Below are 24,111 nucleotides of genomic sequence, written 5' to 3'. Positions count from 1 at the left end.
TGGAACTGCTATTGTATAGTTTTAATGTGGATTGCTCCTTTGGTTCCCTTTCAAGTTAATATAAATTTTATCACAATTTCTCTGACAGCTTAGTTACTGGAAGGAAAATTCATTTTGCTGAAAGATGAAGAAAAGTGAGAAAATAAATGTATTGAAAACAAGGTAAAATATGGAAGGAGAGTGAAAGAGTATAAATTAAAATTTTCCTGTTGCTGAGAATAAAAAGACAGAAGTCCAGAGAGTCCAATTGCTTGCACATTTATAATAAAACATTAATTTGTCAATTATATCCCAGTAATATCCTGTCCTGCAGCACAGATTCCTTCCTTGGCTAACTGAAAATTTATTTTGCTTGGTGCAAAACTGTCTTTGGGAATAACACCCACCAGTACAACACAAAAAACAACAATCCACCTTCTTCTCTAAGACCTGCAAATTATTCTGTGTTAATAGATCCATGATAACCCAAAAGCAGAATTAACATGTTAATAATGCCTGTAAGAACTTATAAAAGACTGAGGACCCTGCTTATGTTCTGTCACTCTCCTGACCTTCATTAATTTCTTCTACTCTACATAGTCTTAAGTATGAAGAATATCAGGCTTTCAAAACTAGAGTTCTTGTCATAGAAGCTTACAAATAATCTCAAATATTCACTTGGATTAATGCAGTTCAATTGTGTTTTGACACATTTAAGTCAATGACCTGTAAATTAATTATTCAATTACTGAAAATTATTGAAAAAAATGTTGAAAAAATTTGAGGGGGAAAAAAAGAAAAGAAATTATTGAAATCTCCAGATGAGCTTGGTCTACCAAGAGCCCACTTAGGTGTGTCCTGCAGAACCCTCATGTCAGACAGGATCTACCTTATCTTGGGCCAGACCTAAACCTGGGGTGAGGCAATTACCTGAATTAAGACATCATAAACATGATAGATTGGATTCTAAAACCTATTCCAGAATGCTATTGCTAAGGCTATGAGCTGCCTCAAGACAAAAAACTTGCAGCTGTGGATCTTATATTTTTGTTTCCATCAGCTAAACATTTAAGTGACATTGCTCAGAAAAACAATTTGATTTCTCTTTTCTTCCTCTTTTCTTCATATGTATTAAGTCAGTCACTTTCTGCTCTGGGAGACAGTGGAGACTGTGTTACATGAGACAATCTACCTTTGTAAGAACACACAATAGAGGAATAATATTTGGAGATGTCAGGTGACAGCAAGTTAACCTCCACACAGGTGCACCTTTATGCAGGCAGCATCAGGCTCTACCCCGACTCATTTTCCAAATTCCATGTCAAATTGGCTAAGTCCAACAACTGGAAAGTTTTCAAGATGAAAAGGCCTTGTTAACGTGACTCAGCCAAGAAATATATGTAAAAGCAGGGAACTCAATTACATCTAGAATGCTGGTGCCCTACTAAGGACAGCAGTTTCAGGTGTGACAGAAATTTTAAGGTTAATGGTTTGGAAGCACTAGTTGAGACTAAACTTTCTAATGCTCAGGTAATGGTGTTTAGAGAAACACCAGGTTAATGCTTAAAACTAAGTACTGTGCTTAAATATTACTGAAGATAGGAATGCCTAGTAAAAAAGTGAGGATGTGAAATGGAAATATGAACAGTCAGCTTAGATTCAAGATGGTTCAAGCAATTTGAAAGGCTTGCACAGGATATGCAAACTTACCTGGCCAGCAACATTCAAGCCTGTTTACCATCTGTAATCTTGATTATGAATTTTACTAATACAAATCTCCCTCAAATCAGCTTTTTCTTTCACTTGCATATTTCTCTTTTGGATAGGAAGATGTATTTTGGTTGATGTATCATGAAACTGAAATGGTGTCTGAAAATAACATGTATCATCATATTCAGTGTGACCTATCTACATAAGAGCTGGCTTTGCAAAGGGACCTCAGAAACAGAAAAGGTTAGAAATAATAAAGAAATATGTTGTATATTTTTAGCAAAGGAGAAAATGTCAAGTCACAGGAGTCAGTGAAGAGCTGGGTGTGGTATGCAAGGAACCATGAAAAAGAAGAGCGCCTGGCATAACAATATCTTAGGGTAACATGAAACACTGACTTTCTTTTTTTTTCTGAAATCTAGCCTAAGAAAAGGTTAGAACAGCACAAGGAAACATCTCAACCTTGCAAATAATTTCATTAGAGAAAATGTAAGCTGAGGATTGTGGTCTCTGGCAACATCCTGCACCAAGTCATCCTGAATAAACAGCCTAGCAAGCTGTTCCTCCTGTTCTCAGATGTGACAGTTGATTGGGTATTATCTGGAGCAGAAAAGGTGTAGATGTATATCAGGCATGCAGAAGGCAATAGTTGTTCTATACCTTTCAAGTCTTACACTGCAGAGGAGAAAGTAGGAAGACAAAGAGAAGACCAGAGGTCTTTCTTACACAAAAGAGCGAATAAAGGCTCATTTGGGCAACACTATATCCCTCTAACACTCAATTCCACCTCATCACAAACCCTCCAGATCTTACAACCCCATCCCCATTTATTTCAGTGCCCTGACATAATTTTTCTAAGCCTCCTGCTATTTTAACTTTTACCTTTGTTAGGTAATACTTAATTTAGTATTAATTTAATTCAGCCTGGTCAGCCACCACCTGGCCACAAACAGGACTCATTGGCCCAGACAACCCCTGCTGCTCCCAGATTTTGGAATGACAACAACTGCACCAAGGGGAAGTTGGACAAACTTGATATATCTTTAGATATATCTTCTCCCCTTGCTTCTCTCCCCCACCATTATCACTGGTTGGAGGATACTGGTTTGGACATTTTGCTTATATTAGCTCTGGGATTGCTCTGAATAACATGGATATAAAGTTAATGGTTTTATCTGTTTTTAAAACTTCGGAGTTCACAAAATATCCTGAAACATTTAGAGTCAATGGGTAACTCATCATATCCTGACAATATTTTATTTTTATTTGGACATCTTCTGTTTGCATCTTCAAACCTGTTTTTACTTGAACTGAAATAGTTGCTCAGACTCTATCACTTTGAATTTCGTCAATACAACTGGGTATATCTGATTTTTGTTTCATTTACCATCTTTAGTCAATACTGTAGCTACACAGATATACAACTAAAGGAGAGTATGTATACCAAGATATTCTTTCTTAACCTGGTGTTTCAGAATAGTTTAACAGTTGTATAGCACCTGAATAGATAAATAATTCTGTATCTGTGACAAACACCAAATCCAGTACGTTTACTATTGCAGAAATGTTTTCTTATTTATGGTGTATTTTAGCCTAAAGGACTGAGGATTTTCAGTATAAAAGACATAATTTTTCAGGATTGTTTATTAACAATAGAATTTTGTTCAGGTAGTTTAATAGTTATCCAGGGAGCAACTCCAGAGAGGCTAAAGCAATAACACTCTGGATGGTTCACATCACCACCAGAAACTAAATGACATGATTTATCATCACTTTACTTCAGTTTTACACTCGTGCAAGTTTAGGGTTTAGAGAGTTGTGGAGGAACATTGAATTGATGAATAATGTACCATTTTCCTCTCTGACTAAAAAATAACCCCTGCGAAAATATTCTGTAGTGTTTCTTAGAAATCTGGGGTGGGAAAGATCACCATGTGAACTAGGTGTTAGTAAGAGTTTTATACCTGTGGCCAAATAGTAATTCAGAAGCTGGTAATTTTAAATAGTATGTGGATAACTCCTCAATACTGGGGAAAAGAATCACCTGTTTCCAAACTCTCACAATTCAGTGAACACTCTGTGGGAACAGATGTTCTAAAACACAAACCAAATTTCTTTCAACATCTTTCTACAATTAGCAGCTTTTTAAACACATTATCTTCTCATGTTAAATACTTTCTTTACTCTATCTTTTCTAGATAAACCAAGGACAGAGGCACCATTTTTTAATTTAGCAGACAGGTCTCTTACTTTGATGTCAAATTCTCTTTCTGGTTTCTACATAAATGGTATATAAAATATTTATTTCCGTACTCTTTAATAATTAACAGCTTTTAAAAAAGTACATGAGAAATCTCATCTCTTTCTAGAATGAAACATACCCTCCTCAAACGGTAGTGTTTACACCCACATTTGTCCCTGTTCGTCAGTTTTAGTCCTTGTTACTGTGTTCATTCTAAACGTAGAAGATGAAAAATTTATGTCAATGGTTAGATTGACTACTCTTAGATTTTAATTCACCTTAGTACCTTGGTTAACATAATTTTGAAAAGAGAATCTAATTTGATTTCACTTCTGCTATTTAGTATTGACTCTGCTGCTGATTGTTTTTTCATACTGACCATTGTCTTTTGGTTTTATACCAAGTCCACTTATATGAGTTGACATGCAGTAAACAATCTGAAGAAAATACAAGCATGTAATTAATTTTAAAATTACTGGTTGTATGTACAAGCTTGAGTGATGCAACAGTGTCATGAAAATTGTTATGAATGGTTTGACAGATGAATAAAGTAAGGAATTATTTTAAGTGTTATTAAGTAATCAAGGAAGTGTGTCAGCAATACTGAATTTAAACAAGGATCATACTAATCTAATTCTGTACCTCCTGCAGCTTCTAATAAGCTCGTTTTTATCTATGCTCAAGTAGATTGAATGGTAGTTAAATTAATTTAAGAGAGACATGATTTGTGCAACTCTTTCTCTTATTGTACAAGTTTCTGAACTGATGCATAAGTATGTGCTATGTGCCCTCCCACAGATGGTAGAACCCATCAAAAAGGATCCTAATTAATGTCACGGTGAATTCTGACACAAGTTGACAGAAACAGATGAGTCCCTTCAACTGACCATGAAAGTGCATTTGCTCATTCTGCATGTATTAGTCACAGCATGTAAATTTATGAATATTTATCCATTCAGACCAGACTTGGGAATAGATCTAAATATTACTGGAAATTCATTGTCATGGGCTTCAAGTGCTTGATTTACTGCTTTGGGGGGAAATATATAGAAGTGGTAAATAGGAAAACAAATCCACAGTCAGTGCCTCTCACCATGGTCTCTCTCCTTTTTTCACTCAGAAACATGTCCAGTGTCACCTCTCACCCTTTTCTGTGCTCTGGACCTTTTCTTCCTCCTTCTCCAAGTCATTTTGAGAGATCAACTTACTTCATGAGGCAGAAACAGGATTAAAAGAAAATCAGCAGTACAAGCCTGCTTACTTGGGAGTCATTCCCCTTTTCCTCTGGTTTTGCCACAGATTTCAAGAATTCTGGAAAAGGAAATGTCCTGATATCTGTATTTCATTCCATTTCAACAGGATCCTTGTGCACCTCATACAGGAGATCTAGAAGGACAACTAAGTCTGATGCAGCATTTTTCATTGGCTGGATGTTGGTCTCCACAGTCAACAGTAATCAGCTAAAATTAAGCAGATGAAGAAAAATAGAAAATCTAGACACAGCCTTCACTGTTCGATGACTTATGTCTCCATTGGAAAAATAAGTTCTATGCACTTAGTTCTGTGGTTTTTAAGCAAAAGATTAAACACTTATTTTAGCACAAAGAAATTGAAAAGTCTTGCCAAATCGAAATGGTAGCTTTTTAGCCCTGCTTTGCTCAGGTGGGACATTTTGGATGAAAAAAAAGGATGATTCATTGGTAAAAAGTTAAGTGAAGAAAACGGACAAATACAAATAAAAATAAAAAGATTCATGCAGTGAATCTGAATTTTGAAAAGTGCACTGAACTGAGCAATCACCTCAATGGAGCAGGAGGATTTGCAGGAGCTTGTGAAATCTTTTCCCATATCCTGAGTTTCAGTGTATTTTTGTGTATGGGATTTTCTCCAGCTCATTTCCTGGGGTCCGTTATAATTTAAGGGATTACTGTTCCCCACAGACAGTTATGCTACATGGAATACTCAAATTTAATCCAGCAAAGACATATTTCATGATCAGTCTAAAGAAGAATAAAAACAGGTATTTAGGGCAGTTTATCTCATTAATATAGCCAAGCTTTCATCTCATTCTCTTCCATGCTATCTTTGACATCAGGGCTGAGCTGGCAAGTACGGCTACTTAGGCTTTCCATCAGCCTAATCTTAATCTCCTGCCAACAGCATAATGAAAATCTCAAGTATCTACATTACTTGGTTCTCCCTATTAAACATAATGTGAAAATAATTCCATCTGAAAAGATGGTTTAGGAAATGGAGGTTTAATTGACACCATCAAGAGCCCTTTAAAGAAGTGTGAGTAGAGAGAGTGCATGTTTGGCTCCTATCCTATACGCTAATAACAGGGATGCACGTGGAATTTCAAATATTGCCTTCTTTGTTGTTTTTAACGCAATCTCCTTTTCTCAACTTCCCACTAAAAGACTGAAAATACTGTAGCATGGTCTACTTCAAAAGCCAACAACTGTTCCAGCACTGCTGCTTAGCTCAACCACACACATCTTTCCTTCTTCTTACTGTAATTTACTCCTGAAGAGAAATTCTTTGGCCTCCACATCAAGACATCCCAGCCAGGATCACAAAACTGATGCTCAATGTGATAAATTAAACTATACTAACCCTCAATCTACCTAAGAGAAGCTTAAAATACAAAGTACAGGTCAAACATCACTCCAGTTTAAAACATTTGTTAGAAAGGCCAGGGAAGAACACCAGAAGTTTAGCAGAAAGGTAATGGAAGAAGGCACAGTTTCCATTTTTTAAGCTATCCTCTCGTAATCTCGCAGCCACCAGTCTCACTGAAATACATTATAGATGAATCATCGGAGACACATATCTCACCATATTTGTCACAGCAATAAAACCCTGCTCTAAAGAACATGCCCTGAGAAAACAGAGGGTACAGCCCTGTCAGTCTCACAGAGTAATAACTTCTCCATCAGCAGTCAATTATTGGGCTATTACCAGTGACAAAAATCAGTGAGATGTGCTACAAACTAGAGAGCTGAGAGACTTTCCTCAGGAGAAATTGCAGCCTTGGAGGTCAGCAGATAATGTTAATTTGTTCCTGCCCAGGGCTTTCAGTCTTCATATTTTCCCACCTTTCCCCGGGGTCAAGAGAAATGGTGTCTGTGGATAAAAATTCCTTGCACCTCCCACGGAAATAAATCACTCCTTCCCATGTGGATGGCGAAAGCCTAGTTCTCTGCTGCTCAGTTAAAACTAACACACACTGCACAGAGAGCCACCAAGAGAAAAACAACTAAAACAACTGCACTTTGCTGTATTTACTTCTGCCTTAGTCATTTCAGCTGAATATAGAATGACTCCAGAATTTTTCTTGCAACCACTTTTTTGCAAATATTTCATTTTTTGTACTATTTCTGCAATATTATAATCAAAAGGAAAGGAGGGAGGGAGGGAGGGAGGGAGGGAGGAAGGGAGGAAGGAAGGAAGGAAGGAAGGAAATAAAGAAGCCATCCCAAAGTATAAGAAAATGCTGAGCAAGCATGAAGTAGAATGCCTTGAGTATTTAATTTTTTTTTTTTGATACTGACATTAGAGTCTCTTCTAAGAGATTTTTTAACTTGCCTACATTTCAGTCTGAATGAGTTAACCATCAAAAACTTTCTAAACGCTGCATTCCATAAATTTATTATGGCAGGAATGAGTTAATCACCTCTGTACACAGACAGTGCACTGACTCACTGATACACCAGTGACTACAGTGTTTGTCACACCAAGTTCTCTCCTATTGCATTAAATAAATACAGTTAATGAATAAAAAAGTGACATGTCAACATGAACTCTTAAATATGTCCTTCTTTAAAAGGGAGGTAACTGTGGGGCAATCTATATATCCCCTCTGCAGCATAGAAGGTTATGGTATCATTTTCAGTGGGATCCAATTTTTCCCTGCTTAAACTTTTTTATAAGAAGAATTAGTTGTTGTGTGAGACAGAAAAAAACCCCATGTCTGTGTGTAACTCTCTGAGAATGCCCAGTTCTGATACAAATTTATGGTTTCTCCTACCTGAGTCATTGGTGGTGGCAAACCACACTTTAAATAAATGTTGCATTAGGATTTTAAAAATGTGAACCGCAAGCAGTAAATTAAACAAATGCAGAGAGAGGATCCCCAGAGAGCTCCTGGCTCACCACAGGCTCTGAGCGCTTTTAAGGGGGTGGAAGGTTATCAAAAGAAAGAAAAGTCCAGCTTATTACAGTACTGGGATGAAGACTCTAAAAACCTTTTGAAGGTACAGAAAGAGAGTATGAAAACTGAAAAAAAAAATCACATTTATCATTAACAAGCAAAAACTATGCAGCAGCCCCTTCTACCCACAATTACACACATGACTAACTTCAATCAGGCCCTGAAGTCAAGAACAAACACCGAGTTGTGAGGACTGTAACAATCGGGTTTAAAGTAAAAATTACATTCTCTGTTTGGCCTCCTCTGATGGAGCAATAGGTGGCAATGCAGGTGGCACAAAACACCCCCTGGCAACTCCTGGGACTTCCAAATATGCAGTCACCAGTCTCGGTATGGGTTTTTTTTATTTACTTGGATGCTGCTGATAACCCCCAAAATATGCTGAACCCTTTGAGCTCTCTGAAAAAGTAGCATTTATGTATAAAAGCAAATAACACCTGTTATTCTTCAGTCAATTGAACTAAAAGTACTTCCTAACACTTGCTTCTCAAAATTATGAAACAATTCCTGTATAATAACATCTTTTGGTTTTCTCTAGTCTTCATCTCAGGAGAATCCAGCACATTTACATCCATAATAATGTTTTTCCTGTATTTGAGATGCCTTCCCCCAAACCACTTCTGCCAATTGTATGTATATGTGTGTATATGTATATTATTACATAGTAGAGAAATTAGGAACACTATGGAGCAGCTGGAATGGATTATACTTTGAAATACATAGAGTAACTTACAGAAATTATCCAGGAAAGCCTTCCTCCTAGGAAATCCATGTGTGAATAAGGACCATAAAACTAGATCCTTTATTAGTAAAAAATGACAGACAGAAAAAAAAGGAAGGCTTTTGCTTTTCTTAACTCATTAAATAAAACCAATTTTGTTAAACCAAAGCAGAAAGATGGAATTTTTCCCTCGTGGAAGCAAAGTAAAAGCTGTAAGTTGCACTAGAAAGGGAGGCTTTTTCCTGATTTACTTTTTTTTTAGTTACAGAGGCTCCAGCTCTGTTCCACTGTACTCTGTGACTACAGACCGTGCTTAATTTTTAACATTATATAAAAAAATTTGCCATCCTCAGTAGGTACTGTCTACTCTCAAATAGGTTCAAATACTTTTAAAGTGAAGATATTATAGAAACATCCAATTATTTACAGGATTCAGGCTGAGGGGCCCTACACTTAAGCCTCTCTGTTGAATGCATATTCCACATGGCTAATGGTGTCATTCATATGCAGCCCGCAGAGAGATTTGGGTAATAAGCACAATTTCTAACTGTGGATTGTGAACACTCTCATTAATTTCTCCACTCCAATTATGAAATGCAAATTGTGAAAAGTAGAATTTGCATCTTAACTTGACTTATATATTATCTCTCCTTTGCACCTTAGGAAATTGCCATATATTAAGTTACAGTTAAAGCTGCATCAATACCATCACAGTTTACTAGAATCAGAATAATTTTATTTAACTTCTTGGCTCAATCATGTTTTGATTTGCAAGATCCATCCTTTGTCACATTTAAAATGTGTAAACTAAAAGCCACAGTTCAACTGTTATTAACTAAAAGTAACATCTGTCTGCCTAAGGAAGCATTTCCTTTCATTGAATATCAGATTTGAAAAACAACCTGCTAGAGAGCCGGATAAACCTCAAAATCTTGACAGTTCACTGACCAAGTAATCATCCTAACTTTCTGCTTTATCCTAAAGTATGTCTTTATTTCAGCAAATAATTAAACAGTTCATTTAGCAACCTTGTTCCACAAATCCTAGTTCACCTCTTTGCTGATCTCATGGCTACTTTCACTAAGCTTCATATTATCCAAAGCACATTGCCAAGTTTCATGAAAAATGTTGATTTAGCCCTTGAATAGATTGCCAATGTAATACTAGATGTCTATGTGGATAAACACAATTCAACTGCCTTTTCTGCCACCGCACCCACACACAAAGCATGAGAAAGGTAGCACTCCTTTTGCTCTAATTTCTATGTCAAACAGATCTTTATTTGCATTCTTCCGAGTGTTCTTGGTCATATCTAAGAATATATTTTCATTCCAAAGGACTAGAGAATTGCCACATAACTAGCAACAACATCCATAAATCTAAAATATTTGCACAAATAGAACCCTTTCAGTTTTCATGACTCAGTATTTACTTTAGATGCCTTTTATTTCAAGATAAATGCTACCTTCTTTGAATACTTTAAAATCTTATAAGAAATATGTAGAAGTTAAGGACATAATTTCTATGTAACAATGACTTGAAAAACTGTGGTTTTAAAAACAATCTGAAAGGCAAGGAGAAAAGAAAAACTTGGCTGATTCCTTTGAAGAAGAGGTATTTTTTTCGTCTGATTTAAGATCTTTCATCAGTCAATTTATGATGCAAAAACATAAACACAGTATTAGGCTCCTGATGTTTGGCTTGTGACAGCCCTGGTGAACATGAAATGATCACCAGTGATGTAACCAAAATTTCAAATGGAAAATAATTCTAAATAAGCTTTATTTGTTAAAGCAAGGACTGTTGGATATGGTTTTGTGCAACTGCACCTTATTTATAAAGCATTTACATTAGCATTTACATTAAAGAACCAACTCCTTCTGCAGGTCTATGCAGGAGTGTTCAGAAACAAGGGGTTGTTCGTGCATTTGCAAACGTGATCACAATCTGTCATTTGATCCTCCTGCCAAGCAGAAAAACCACGACACGCTTCCAAGGTCTGCACATCTACCATGTTTGTGATGGAGCCCTTCCAGAGGTGAAAGAATTCTGAGGTTAACTTCCCCCCCTGTCTCCCTGCCGCCCCAGCAGGCTGGGGTGGTTTGCTTGGAATTAGTAATTTTATTTTTTTGCTCAGTGACCCAATACTGGAAAACATTTCTGGGCAGGACCCCAACATCCTGTCAGCTTAAGATAAAGCCTTTTTGTACCACGTAGGATCTGGCATTCCATCAGCACAAATTACTGGAGAGGCTTCATAAAAAAGGAACACCTATATTTGTGAACTGGTGCTAATTCCACATCTCCCTACTTTTGACAGGCTGGAGAGAAGTGAAAATTATTAGCCAAGTAAATTGACTGAAAACTTGATTAGCAGCTGGCAAAAGACTGAAGATGAAGCTCAAAAACCCTCAAGGACGCTGGGAAAAATAATCAGAAAAGTGAAAATTCTTACGGTTCAGCTGTTGTAATTTTTCAGGTAAATGCAGAGATTTTGTATCTCCTTAGCTAACCAAAGAACAACCACTGCCACATAGTGCAAAGGGGAAAAAGGGGAATAGAGACTGACAGGATGGATGTTCCATATCCCAAGCTTTAAAATATAACTAATTATATTATAGCCCAGAAGAAGAGACACTCTTCAGGTTCAGCTGTGACTTGATCTGTAATCATATTAGAGCTTGATTGTATAAAAGAAAAACTTAACTGCTCTGTTTTTTTCTAAAATTTGCCCTACTTAAGGGAATTAAAACAAAAATATCAGTATTTTCTTAGTCATTCCCCTACACAGTGGAATACTCAGTCCAAGGCCTTTCTATACTCCTCTGCAATAATTTGCCTCCATAGGTTTGGCTTCAACAATCAATACTAAAAAAAAGTGAAACTGAGTTTCAGCCAAACACAGGCAGACTTTCAAAATTAAATGGACAACATACAATGGGGAATGGGTATTTTTCATTGCAATGTACTGTAAAAGAACAGAAAAAGTAGAATCTGATATTTTTCTACACCATTCTAAAAAATATAATTCTTAAACTAATAAAACAGAATTGTAAATTTAAACATTCCTAGTTGGCATCAAGCCACAATCTTCTACATCAAAATATAATAATAAAAGATAATTCTCTTGTTTATTTAAACAGAAATCTTTGCTAATCATGGGAAATGTCTTTGTAATACACTTGTGTTCCTATCGGTTTAAAGAGTTTGTTATCCATGGAATATTACAGACAAAAATGCTCTATAAGTATTTTCAAATATAATTTGCCATATATTTTAAAGAAATACCACTAACCATATTGCAGCTCTGAGGTAATACTCTGCATAACTAAGCACCTCCCAGACCACGTGAAAATATTTCCGGAAGTCAAAATTGACATAAGAAGAAAAATACCTACAAGTGCTACAAATTCTGACACTCATGTTTCCAAATGATTTTTTCTCCCCCATGATTTTATTTTCAAAAGAAATCCATTCTGGTCCATTAAACATGGTATTGTGAGTTGATTTCCACTGAAATTTCACAGGCAGAACCACAGGGTGATGAGGTTGGAAGAGACTTCTGGAGGTCACCAACCCCAACCATGATCAGTTGGGTTTGGAACACAACAAATCCTACGACTTCTTTAGGTTTAAAAACATTTAAATACATTTAAAAACTGCTTACTTTTCTTCAGGTGGTTGTTCTGCCTCATAAGCTGCCACCTTAGGCCCTGTCCCAGCAGGTTTTGCTGCCCTTTGTCTTCTCTTCCTTCTTGGAGCTGTGTCAGCAACACCTGGGCTCCCCAGGAGAGAGGAATCCCTTCGCTCCGGTGCTGCCAAAGGGAAAAAGGACAAAAGCTAAAAAGAACTCAAATACGAAACATCGCAAGACAATCCTTAAAATTTGGTTTCTTTAATTAAAACCTCTATACTGCTAAGATGGGCTCAGATCTGGGAGCAGTTTGTGTCAAAGCAGATGGCATAAAGGGAAATTCAAAGAGACTAAATTTAAGCTGGAAGAAAAGCTTCCCTTGATACCTCTTTGTAGTCAGTGGACAGCAAGAACTGGGTAATCTGTCTAGATTTTCACTGACTCCTTCGCTGAGGCTGAGTAAAGTAGGCTCTGTCCTTGTTCATTTACCTAAACTATGATTTCTTACCTGGTTCATATTTAACGTACCATGTACATTCATAAAATACGCATTATCCACACTTAAAACACAATGCCCTCTCTGCTTTGACGATTACCTCCTTGAAGCTCAAATCTCAAGAAAACCAGATCCTTCCTTCAGCCAACCCCCCCTAAAAAGCCGCTAGTAATGCACTAAGAAGTTACATAGATATTTTTATTCCAGCCATCAACATCTTGTAGCATATTTTCATTTGGTGTGCTTGCTTTAAAAATAAAATACTTAACTACTTATCATTTTCAAGACAATGATATCCATAACAGCACAAATTTCAACTGAAATACATTAAATAATAATGTGGTGACTGAGGCTGGTGCTGTTACGGTAACTTCCCTGATTATTACTTTCTGTGCAATTTAGAGAGGTTTAATCTTGACATGGATGAAAGATGCCACAATTTTGAGATTCAACACAAAAGGTTCTCACAGAAAGTAAATAACGAGTCCTGTTTCTTCATTCCTTTCACATCTACTGAAAGTGAAACAGGAGGATAACATACAACCCACAAGTGGCATTTTCAGGGTTTCTCAAAAAAAAACGTGCTTCTGACCAAGAACACTGCTAAATTAAACAGAGGCTCCAGTGCTTACAAAGAAGGACATCCTGAACATTTAATAATACTAAATATTTACCAGCATGCACTACACCACATCATAAGCTTACAGATATTTGTAGGGTGACAACAGGCATATTTCCAAAGCACAAGCTTAATTAACAAGTTTCAAAGTCCAGTACAGACAAGACGCATTCCCACAATAAATGCTGGAAAGGGTTAAACTATTGCCTAGTTCTCCACACTGAACTTTAACTAGATATGCTTACTTTTCCAGTGCTAAATGTTGAAAATATCTTCATGATAGTTACTGTTTATATGCAGCATGTTGGGGGTAGTATGTCTAACATCTGCACAAACACTATTTTATTTAGTCCAACACCACTGCCTAAAGTTGGCCTCTTCATAATTAATACATATAAAACAGTTTACTGTCAAGAGCCCAACAAACTTGAACAACTTAACTATTACTAGCTCTTATCCTTTTTGCTGTTCTCCTCCCACACTCTCTCCTTTGGCCAAGAAGTAGATCCAGAGGTTAACCTCATACACAAAACCTACATTATGCTGGTGTTAGATAAAAAATGTCTCTGTTGTGACTTGAGTAATATGCAATGGTGATCATGGCCCTCATGCTCAGCGTTGTTCTGTTGTTTAGATACAGAACAAAAACAATTTCAAAGAGAATTTTTTCTCTTCTTTCTACATAAGAATTTTTCTTTTAATATCACACAAAAGAAAAAAAGTTTCTCATTCAGACAGCCCAGAATGCAATCTTACGAACAGCAGCAGACTGGCTCACAGGTGACGACTGACCACCACAGGCTTGGGGCTTTTCGTTTTGTGTTTCATTTCTTTTAAGCCAAACTCCTTGTTAAAAGTGCTAATGAAAAGAGGGCATATACTTGAAGCATTAGCATAAGACTTTAAACACACACCCAGTACTGCTGCCCTAAAATAATTCCCATTAATGAGTTAATTTATAGTACTTGTGTAAAGGCCAAAGAAACCTTCAGCAAAATATTATTCATTGCTCAACACAAAATCATTGGGAAAAATGAGAAACAGTCTGAGATCCAAACCTAGTTTTTAATTCTGGAAATATTTTCTGTCTAAATTTCAGCATCATTTTAAGGAAGTAAAGTTCCTTTACTCCTCAGGAAATTAAATTTCTTACTTTTATATTATGTAATGCAATATGAATGATTATTACACCTTTGAGAAGAATACTAGTAGTTTAAATACAGACAAGAGTACTGTTTGATGAAAGCCTGCAGTTGAACCACCTAAAACAAGCACTGAACAAGAAAAGAAAATGCTCCCAATAGATAACATACCTTCTGCAGGTGAGAAACTGCAAGAAGCAAAATTGAGAAGAGAGTAAGAAAGGGAACTGTAACTCAAGTACTAAAAGATTATTTGTGCTAAGATTAAAGACTTTAAATAAAAATTCCTGCTGTATTTTTTTGCTGTTGTTTTGAAAAAAGTGATATTATTTGGTGGGCAGTGGGAGTCTTCAAATAAGATAGAATACTCTAGAAAATAACTGAAAACTAAAAATAACTATTGTTTGTTTGGAAGACTCCGGATGAAATTAAATCAATACAGTCCTACAATTGTTGGAGACCTGGAAACACAACAGGTCTTTAATATAGAAAATGCCAGGACTCATTCTCAAGGCATTTGGTAATATACCATCACCATCTCTGAAACTACAGGCATTCAAAATTAACTTCTGTAGCCTAGTTAAAGATGGGCAGTCCACCTAGATTTTAAAAGAGATTTCTGCATTATTTTACTTTGATATACAGGAGTCAATTGTTTAAAAAGAAATACCTGCCAATCTATCATATTCACTTTTCAGTTTGGAAAAAAAAGAAGACCCTATGCACCTTTATTCTCTGTGTATCACCACTTGTAATGAAAATTCTACAGTTTTGACTTGTCTAGGTAATAATGACAGTGCTGTCCTCACAAACAGGATCCATCTCAGTACAATAAAGGACTTAAACCAGCACTAAAAGTTTTGCCATAAAAAATGTATACAGAGAGCAAAGCAAGCAAAAAAATTAGTAGAAGGCTTCAAAATTTGAGCAATTTGATTGTCATCAATGACCCAGCTTCACACAGACACAATACATACCCTCGATGTCCAAATTGTGAAAGATGTACCACTGGCAAGAAAAAATGTTGCAATTCATGAGATTTTACCCACAGGAGACAGACATACCTTCCCTTCTCTTCACCTTGCTATCATATATTTAAGATATAACAAAGGATCCAGTGGATTCAAGGAACATTCATATTTTCAGCACAGAACATTCATATTTAGCTTTGCTCACAATAAAGAATGTTCACCTACAAAAACAAAAAACCCAAACTTTGGTTATCACTGGAATGGAAAAGGAAAGATTTATCAAGGACACAGGCATTCATCCTCAAGGAAAGCCTTTATTTAAAATTATCTCCTGTCTGGGAGATTTTATCAACAGCAGCACAGAACTGTCAATTTTAATTTCTCTCATGAATGAAAATTTAGCTTTTTTGTCACAGTAGTAAGGACTTATGAAAATTTGTTCAGATTTTCAGATATTAATGCTATCGTAGGTCCCCTAAACTTCTCTTAGAGCAGAATCTCCTGTTTGAATTCTGCCTAACTCCAGGCACTTTGTGTTGCTGCACAGAGTTAATCAACTGGACTTCCAAGTTCTGCTGTCTGCCTTTACTGAAGCTGATGATTTATCTTAAAATCAGCACCAGTGGCAGATAAACTAGGCCAAGAGGTGACAAAGTGGTCACAAAAACATCACCTGAAGAGCCCCAGAACTCCCTGTGACAGCTGTTCCCCAAGCTACCAGAGAAAGAAAAAAACAGAAAGGGAGCAGAACCCATCACTTTAATCCCTGACTGTAGTGTAATTTCAGCAATTAGGGGTTTTCTCAATCCCAGCCTAATTCCTGAGGGATCACCATGGCTGATAATAATTAGCATCTCTTTGACAGTCTCAGCAGAGCCTTCTAAATGAATGGGTATGGAAATTAACATCTCTCACTGGTGTAGGCAGTATTTGCAAAGTGGGATTAAGTCATGCTTGACAGGCAATTTAGGAAACACCACTTCTACCTAAAGTTATACTGTGTATACAGATTCTGGCCACAGTAAGGCATTTTTCATAAGATGCAGATCTATTTAGATCACTCAGAGATCACAAATTAAACACGAGTATTCACGGTTCGTGCATCTGCTTCAGTGAAAGTAACAGGAATATGCCACTATTATAATTTTAGGAAAACAGTTAGAACCCTTCTGCATTCCCTTTGTTCTGCCCTACTGTATATTTCACCCTTTGTATAAATTTGGGTTTATTGTACTGTAATTCCTGGGGCCGAAAGGTGGTTGAGACTGAAGTTCTATAAATTCTCTGACAGCAAGTTATTAACATTTATTTTTATAAAGAATATCTCCATGGGAAGTGTTTATGAAGACACATTTTAAAACAACTCCAGCAAAAAGTTTAGATCCAGCCACACAAAATTTATAAATTGTATTCAGTTCAGTAAGGAAGTTTACATTTCGCCCTGCTAGGCTGTATTACCACAGACTTTTCTATTTGCAAAGTCTATTTTTTCCTGATGTCACATTTTTCTAAAAGCTTTTTAAAGACAATACTTTAATAAAATTTTAAAAACAAACAAACAAAACCCAAAAACCAAACCAAAACAAAAACAAACACAACCCCCCCCAAAAAAACCCCCAAAACCAAACCAACCAACCAACCAAATCAAAATGAAAAAAATCAACTTATTTCAAACCTGCAGGGAAACTTATCATATTATAATATAAATCTTGTTGCCTTACAGTCTCCTTCTCAATGACTATTAAATGGAGACAACTCAGACGTTTATCTGTTGCCATCTCATACTGTCTTAAAACTAAATGGCAAAAAATATTAAGGTAAATTTGACAAGCGAATAATAATAAGTTTGGTCAGGAAGCATGAAAAAACCTTTTCATCTATCAAAATATGAAGGTAAAAAAACAATGCATTTTACATGTATCTGCACAGACTCTGAAGGCGCTCATTAATTTTAATCACCAAAGCCATGATCTGTAATAGAAATTCTTCTTTTACAAAATACCTCGATAAGGAAGATTTCAATGAACCATATCCACCTCATCAAATGAGACATTAATTTTCAATAATCCATAATAATGTGTTTTGCTGAAAATACTTTAGTAATGTCATAGTTCTAAAAAAGTCTCTTGTTATAAAAACTGCTAAAGATTATGATTTATAAGTAAAATCTTGAAGATCAGCACATATACACATATTATATATTTATAGTGTCTACAGCCCCTAAAAATTAGTTCCTGCCTTACAGCACAAACAGAAAGTGCTCAAATCTGTCCTGGCGTAGGTCAGGTGGAAGCTCCATTACAAAGAGGTGAAATTTTGCAATTTCAATTTTGGTATCTAAAATCTCCAACCATTGAAGTTGCTTTCCCTGTTTTATTTTCCACGGGTGCTTTGACAGAAGCAGTATCAAAGCTGGCGACTTAGGTGCTGAGGTGGTTTTTACTTAGCCACTCTTTTGGGGACGAGTTGGGCTGCTCACCAACAGCAAACTCCAGCTTTCCAATGATCCACTGCCACTCCAGATTTATTGCACACAGTTTTAGAAGTCTTTTTTGCACCTCTGACCCTCCAATCTTTTAGAAACTCTGTATTAAGGTTAATTTTTGTGTACCATGGTTGGATGCGCCGTCATCTAGAAAACCAGCACATCCAAATTCAGGCAACAGCACTAAAAAGGGTTAGATGAGCTCACTGTCTTGGGTGTGACTGTTCGCTGCAGTCATTCTCTGGATGTCGAATTTGGATCATCTGAACCACCCAGGGTGGAGGCAGGAGGCTCCTGGACAGCATTCCCAGGAGATGTGAAGCAGCATGCAGGTCAAGTAAACAAAACAACAAAACACACAGACAGAGGAACCAAAAACACAAAGCTTTGGAAAAAATTTCTGAGCTGTAATGTTTCAATTCAATGTGAGGTGGTGGAGTCCAAAGTAATTTCTCACCAGGCATGTAAAACATAAACCTCACTCCATCATTTTTGCTCTAATCAGTTTTTCTGCTGTCTCAGCTGATGTTGCTCAGCCCACCCAGCTGATCCAGGCCCTGGTACCAACAGGGGTGGCTTCCAAGGATCACCTCTAAGGTTGCCCGATATGTCACACAATTTTCATCATTATTACGTCTAACCTCTGATGGTGTGGATGTGGAGCCTGATGTTTGAAAATCAGCCCTAAAGAAGAAAGTCAGCAACCATAATTAACATTACTTACCAATTTCAGATAAGTGATTAAGTGATTATTTTGTTAACCTTTATGTAGTCATGGAATCACAAAATCACAGAATGATCTGGGTCATTCCACCCCCTGCCATGGACAGGGACACCTTCCACCAGCCCAGGTTGCTCCAAGCCCTGTCCCACCTGGCCATGGACACTTCCAGGGATGGGAATTTCACAACCTCTATAGGCAATAGTACCACTATTGAGAATGTGAAGGTAAAATAAAATATCTACTTATGAGCACTTTGAAACAGGGCTTCTCAATAAAGACTGAATTAAGACAGCAAGTATCAAACCCCTCAAACACAGAGTTGGAACTATAACTACTCCCATGGTAGCTTCTTCACTCAAAAGCAGTATCTGTCGGATGGAGAAATATATAAGGGTGACTGAAAAGATCCATAGACAACAAAACCTTTTGACTTTATTTAAATTTATTTTGACTTTCTGAGCCCAGGTGTGCCCAGGTGGGCAAGAGGCCAATGGTCCCTGTGCTGTCCCAGCCATGGTGTGTCACAGGTCCAGGGCAGTGCCCGTCCCTGAGCTGGGCAGTGCTGGGGACACACCTCGAGTGCTGGGGGCAGTTCTGAGCCCTTCAGACAAGAAAGACATTGAGGGATTGCAGCGTGTCCAGGGAAGGGAATGGAGTTGGGGAAGGGTTTGGAGCACCAGGAGTGGCTGAGGGAGCTGGAGGGGCTCAGCCTGGAGAAAAGGAGGCTCAGGGGGGACCTTCTTGTTCTCTGCAACTCCCTGACAGGAGGGTGGAGCCAGGGAGGGGTTGGGCTTTGCTCCCAGGGAACACGGGACAGGACAAGAGGAAACCGCCTCAAGCTGTGCCAGGAGAGGATCAGGCTGGACATCAGGAGGAATTTCTTCCTGGGAAGGGTGGTCAGGCATTGGAAGGGGCTGCCCAGGGAGGTGGTGGAGTCCCCATCCCTGAAGGTGTTCAAGGAATGACTGGACATGGCACTCAGTGCTCTGGGCTGGGTGACAAGGTGGGGATCGGGCATAGGGTGGACTCAATGAGCTGGGAGGGATTTTCCAAGCTCAATGATCCCGGGATTCTGTGACCTGTTCAATTTATTTTTTTATTTCTTTGGGTTGCCCTGGTGCTTGAAGAGCCTTTAGAGTAGCTGGTCTGTCTCCTGGAAATGCTCATAAAATCTGGTTCAGAGGATCACCATTTTGACACACAGTTTATTCACTAACCCCACAGGAATTATGAGGCCAGAGAGATCAGCCTCTATGTACTGAAGGCAGCCTCAAAAATCAAGTGTAAGCTGCACCCGCAACATCACCAACCCAGTGCCCTGGTGTTCCACCACAGTGTTCTGACACAGATGGAGCTCAGACACTTAGACCACAAAAATGATTTCTTTCTTCATTAAACAATCTCTGAGGAAATCAATACCGCTCAATGGAGGCCATGACTCATGACATCAAAATGTTTGATTTCATAATGATGGTAGTTTATGGTGGATAAATTAGTAATCTCTACCAATTATATTCTACATTCCATTTTTTGGATTACAGATATTTCTACTTCAGGCTGAGAAAACATTTCAGGTGGAAAAAATCTACAATATAAACCTATTTAAACAGGAATTTTGCTTGCCTGTATTTCACTACATATTTGTAAAGAAGCACAAAAGCTTTGAAACAAATACTACATTCTGATCAGAAGCTATTTTTCTGCTTATATTATTTACACAGGAACATATATATACAGTCCTGTTTGCTTTCTTTGAGAGAAAAGACAGATTTAAAGCTTTAAAAATAATCTACTCAGTGACATAAGCCCTCTGTCCTTTATCAACAACACAGCCAGCTACATTAAAAATGTCATTATGAGTGAACATACACAATTGATGATGGCACAGAGCATAATCCCTCAAAAGTTCACCGTCAAAGAACAAATGTTGAAAAAGCACTAAAGGCATAAAAGGGAAACGGAGCAGCTTGTACATCACTAATATTATCAGAAGCAGTCAAGAGGGGCTACTTGCTCAGAAAGTCACCTTTTATCTGTAGTTCCCCAATTTTAATTCTGTCTGTGGCTGCAGTAACTAAAAGTCACCATTACAGGTGGCTGCTTTCTAATTAGAGTGAAGTGATTTAATTTCTTATTATTCTTACATTCAGGGAATATTTGTTACTTGCTGATATTCAGGAAAGACTTGGGTAGCTACACATGGATAAAATCTTCTGGAATCTACAGATGCAGGAGTGAAGTTCAATCATTTTTTTCTTAATGCCACAATCTTCTGACATCTAGTATTATGAGTAGTTTCCTAAGGATCAAAGTTACCCAACACACAGAACCTTGCAGTGCAATGAGGGGGGCATGGGATCTGTTCCTCATCCTACTGATTTTGATAAATATCCACACTTTGGTTCCCTGTGTGCAAACCTCAGAAAAGCCCAAGATTTGCCTCAGCATCCTCCAGGCTTCAGTGATAATCACCAAAAATTTGGGGTGAAGCCTGTAAGAATTTGTACTGCCTTCTTTTCCACCCACTCTTCTTTCCTTTCCCTGCCTTTAGCAAACTTAGAGACCCACTGAGTATATTGTGGTTGACTGGTCAAAGCAGATCATCACCCAGAAAGTCACTACACAAGGTCCTTGACAGAGTTATAACACAGTTAAAACCCCTTCCTTCTCAAAGACTCTTCCACGAGAAGCTCGTGCCCTTTCCAAATAATCTTGCTGCAGAAGGGATTTTTGGAATATTTATATTTTACTTTTTGTATGCATACACCTTATTCTCCCCCCTCCTGAAATTTAACAGGGTTTAGATCCTTTAATTCTATTGTATATTTTTTAATTTTCTATAACCAGCTGATACAGTTCAAACTTGGTCATGCATTTCCCTACATTTGGTGTGAAATGAGGAAGTTGACCTGAGGACTCACATGTCATTCACTAGGAACAAAGTTCCATTTACACCATTATCTCTCTGGATCCATTTATTTATCTTGAAATTAATATAAAGCCTCCACTAAATAAAAGACATACCACAAATATTATCCACAAATTGCTGTCAGCTACTTGGTTTTTTTTTTTCCATGTAGTGTTCCTAAAAGGCTTTTCATGCTGTGAATTTAAAGACAGCTTTTAAGATGTCATTATGGCATGTCTTTATATACAGCTGCCATTAAGGTCTTTATAATGGATTCAGAAATGATGAACATAAAAGATGCCTGTGTCTCAGTCAGAAATGACAGTAATGTTTTTATGGCAGATGCACGGGAACAATCTCGATCAACATCACGGGATAATTTTGCTTTGGAAAATGCTACAGGTAGTTTTGGCTCTTCTAAGAGGTTCTGGGAATATACTTAAGGAACTTTAAAGATCTCAGTAAGTACTCTGAGAGCAGCAACACATTAATATTTATTATAACACTGAGCAACGAATGTGAAATCTGATCATGTACAGGACATTAATATACGATGAACAAAAAATTATCAATTGGAATCAAGAAGTTAGTTTAATTTCTCTTTAGATGCTTTTTAACACTCACAGAGACACATAAACAAAACAATTTTTATTCTTTATTTATTATTCATTGTGGATTGATTGTAAAACTTGTGGTAAGATCCCAGACCTGTGTTTAAAGTCTGACCTGTGTTGCTTTTCCTCTCCAGGCCCCTGGACTTCTGCAGGGCTCTCTTGGTCAGGCTGAAACTGCAGTGAGACAGGACCTTAGCTTCAGAAGATAAAACCTACACCATTGAAACATGTACAAAATACCTGGATACTGACAAGCTGGAGATACTCAGGGCAATTTTAGAGGGCAGTGGTGAGGGTGAATGGCAAAAGACCATGGTCCCAAGTTAATCAAGACGACAGAGATGCACAGCCAGGATGTGGGATGAACAAATTGTGTGGTGTGACGGGGAATGTCACAGCAAGACTCGTTATACAGACCTGGCTTTGCTCTCCTGGGATCCACTGACTCTGGGACAGTCTTTCCATATGGCAGAAACTCCACTCCTCAGTAAGAAAAAACAGGATCACACCCTAAGCTGTGCTAATGTTCCATGTTTCCTTCTCCAGCAAATGTCCCTGCGAGTCACCAGGGTCAAGAGGCACCAGAGAAATTCTTTATTAAAATGGGGATGACAGCGTTTTGATCACCTAAATCCACTTCACAACACAAAACCTAAATGTTCAAGCCCAGGAAACATGCTATTTTCTCATGATAAAGTGTCTTACTACTAAGCTTTACTGATATGCAGACTAGACCTCTGCAGGGGGCAGCTGCCTGAGGAATTACTGAAGGGTAGAACACAGCTTGCACTGGCAAAGCTTGATGCAATTCCTCTCCATCAATATGCAGTGATTCTGAAAAAGGATTGATATCTATATAAAGGGATACTTTATCATTGCTTAATATTTTATGCAAGCTCAAAATAACCATGTGGAAGAAAAAAGACATTTAAAGTATTTTGCAATTTCATTACACTGGGCAACTCTCATGCCCCTTTACCATCAAAAATTCATTTAAATTATTAAGGGTCTGTGGAAATTTTAAACACTTCCTGACACTTCTCCAAAACAACAGCTACTGTAATGGTACTGTTTGATTATAAAAGGTAATACAGTCTCCCTGTGACTAAATAAAGCTTAGAGAAAATGGGACTTAAATACAAAGAGTGTAAATACACACTCCTTTCCCCACCACAACACAACAGACTGATTTAGTCTGAAAAGAGTTTTTCCTTTGGCACATTCCTTCAGGAAAAAATATCAAGGGATGATCACTGTGATACAAACTACATACTAAATTGCAGGATGAAATACTATAAAAACAGGATGTCTTCAAAGAAAGAATGTTAGTGGGTTATTTCCAGAAAAATTTGCTGAAGATGTTGGAAAGTATGAAAGATTTTATGACATTCACTGAAGACTAAAGAGAAAAAAAAGGTGTTTCAGGCTACAAAGACCTAGAGAATTAAGCTCACTTGCAGCAAAAGCAGAATAAGGTCACTGGGTTAAGCAGCTGATGTGTGAGATGGCAGAAAGCCATAATAATGTTCTATAACCAGAAAATATTGTATAGTTTGATTTTTCACTCTTTCCAAGAAAAAAAGAAATGTACAATAGATAATCCCAGTATGACATTTTCTCAAATTAAAGGCTCCATCTTATAAGTACTCCAGC

General features: G+C 37.4%; 1 protein-coding gene across 6 annotated transcripts in view; it reads right to left on the bottom strand.

Moving 5' to 3' along the window:
• The window catches only part of XRCC4 (X-ray repair cross complementing 4), a 141,210-nt gene that overhangs the window by 41,023 nt on the left and 76,076 nt on the right, over positions 1-24,111 (bottom strand). For all 6 annotated transcript variants that reach the window (XM_064643266.1, XM_064643264.1, XM_064643267.1 and 3 more), the window contains one exon: positions 12,533-12,680. In XM_064643266.1, coding sequence (XP_064499336.1) covers positions 12,533-12,680 — 148 coding nt within the window. The remainder of the gene's footprint in view (positions 1-12,532; positions 12,681-24,111) is intronic.

This window comes from Pseudopipra pipra, chromosome Z (assembly GCF_036250125.1).
Source record: "Pseudopipra pipra isolate bDixPip1 chromosome Z, bDixPip1.hap1, whole genome shotgun sequence".
Lineage (NCBI taxonomy): Eukaryota > Metazoa > Chordata > Aves > Passeriformes > Pipridae > Pseudopipra > Pseudopipra pipra.
The sequence above is the reverse complement of the archived record's forward strand: the minus strand, read 5'-3'. Positions and strand labels throughout refer to the sequence as shown.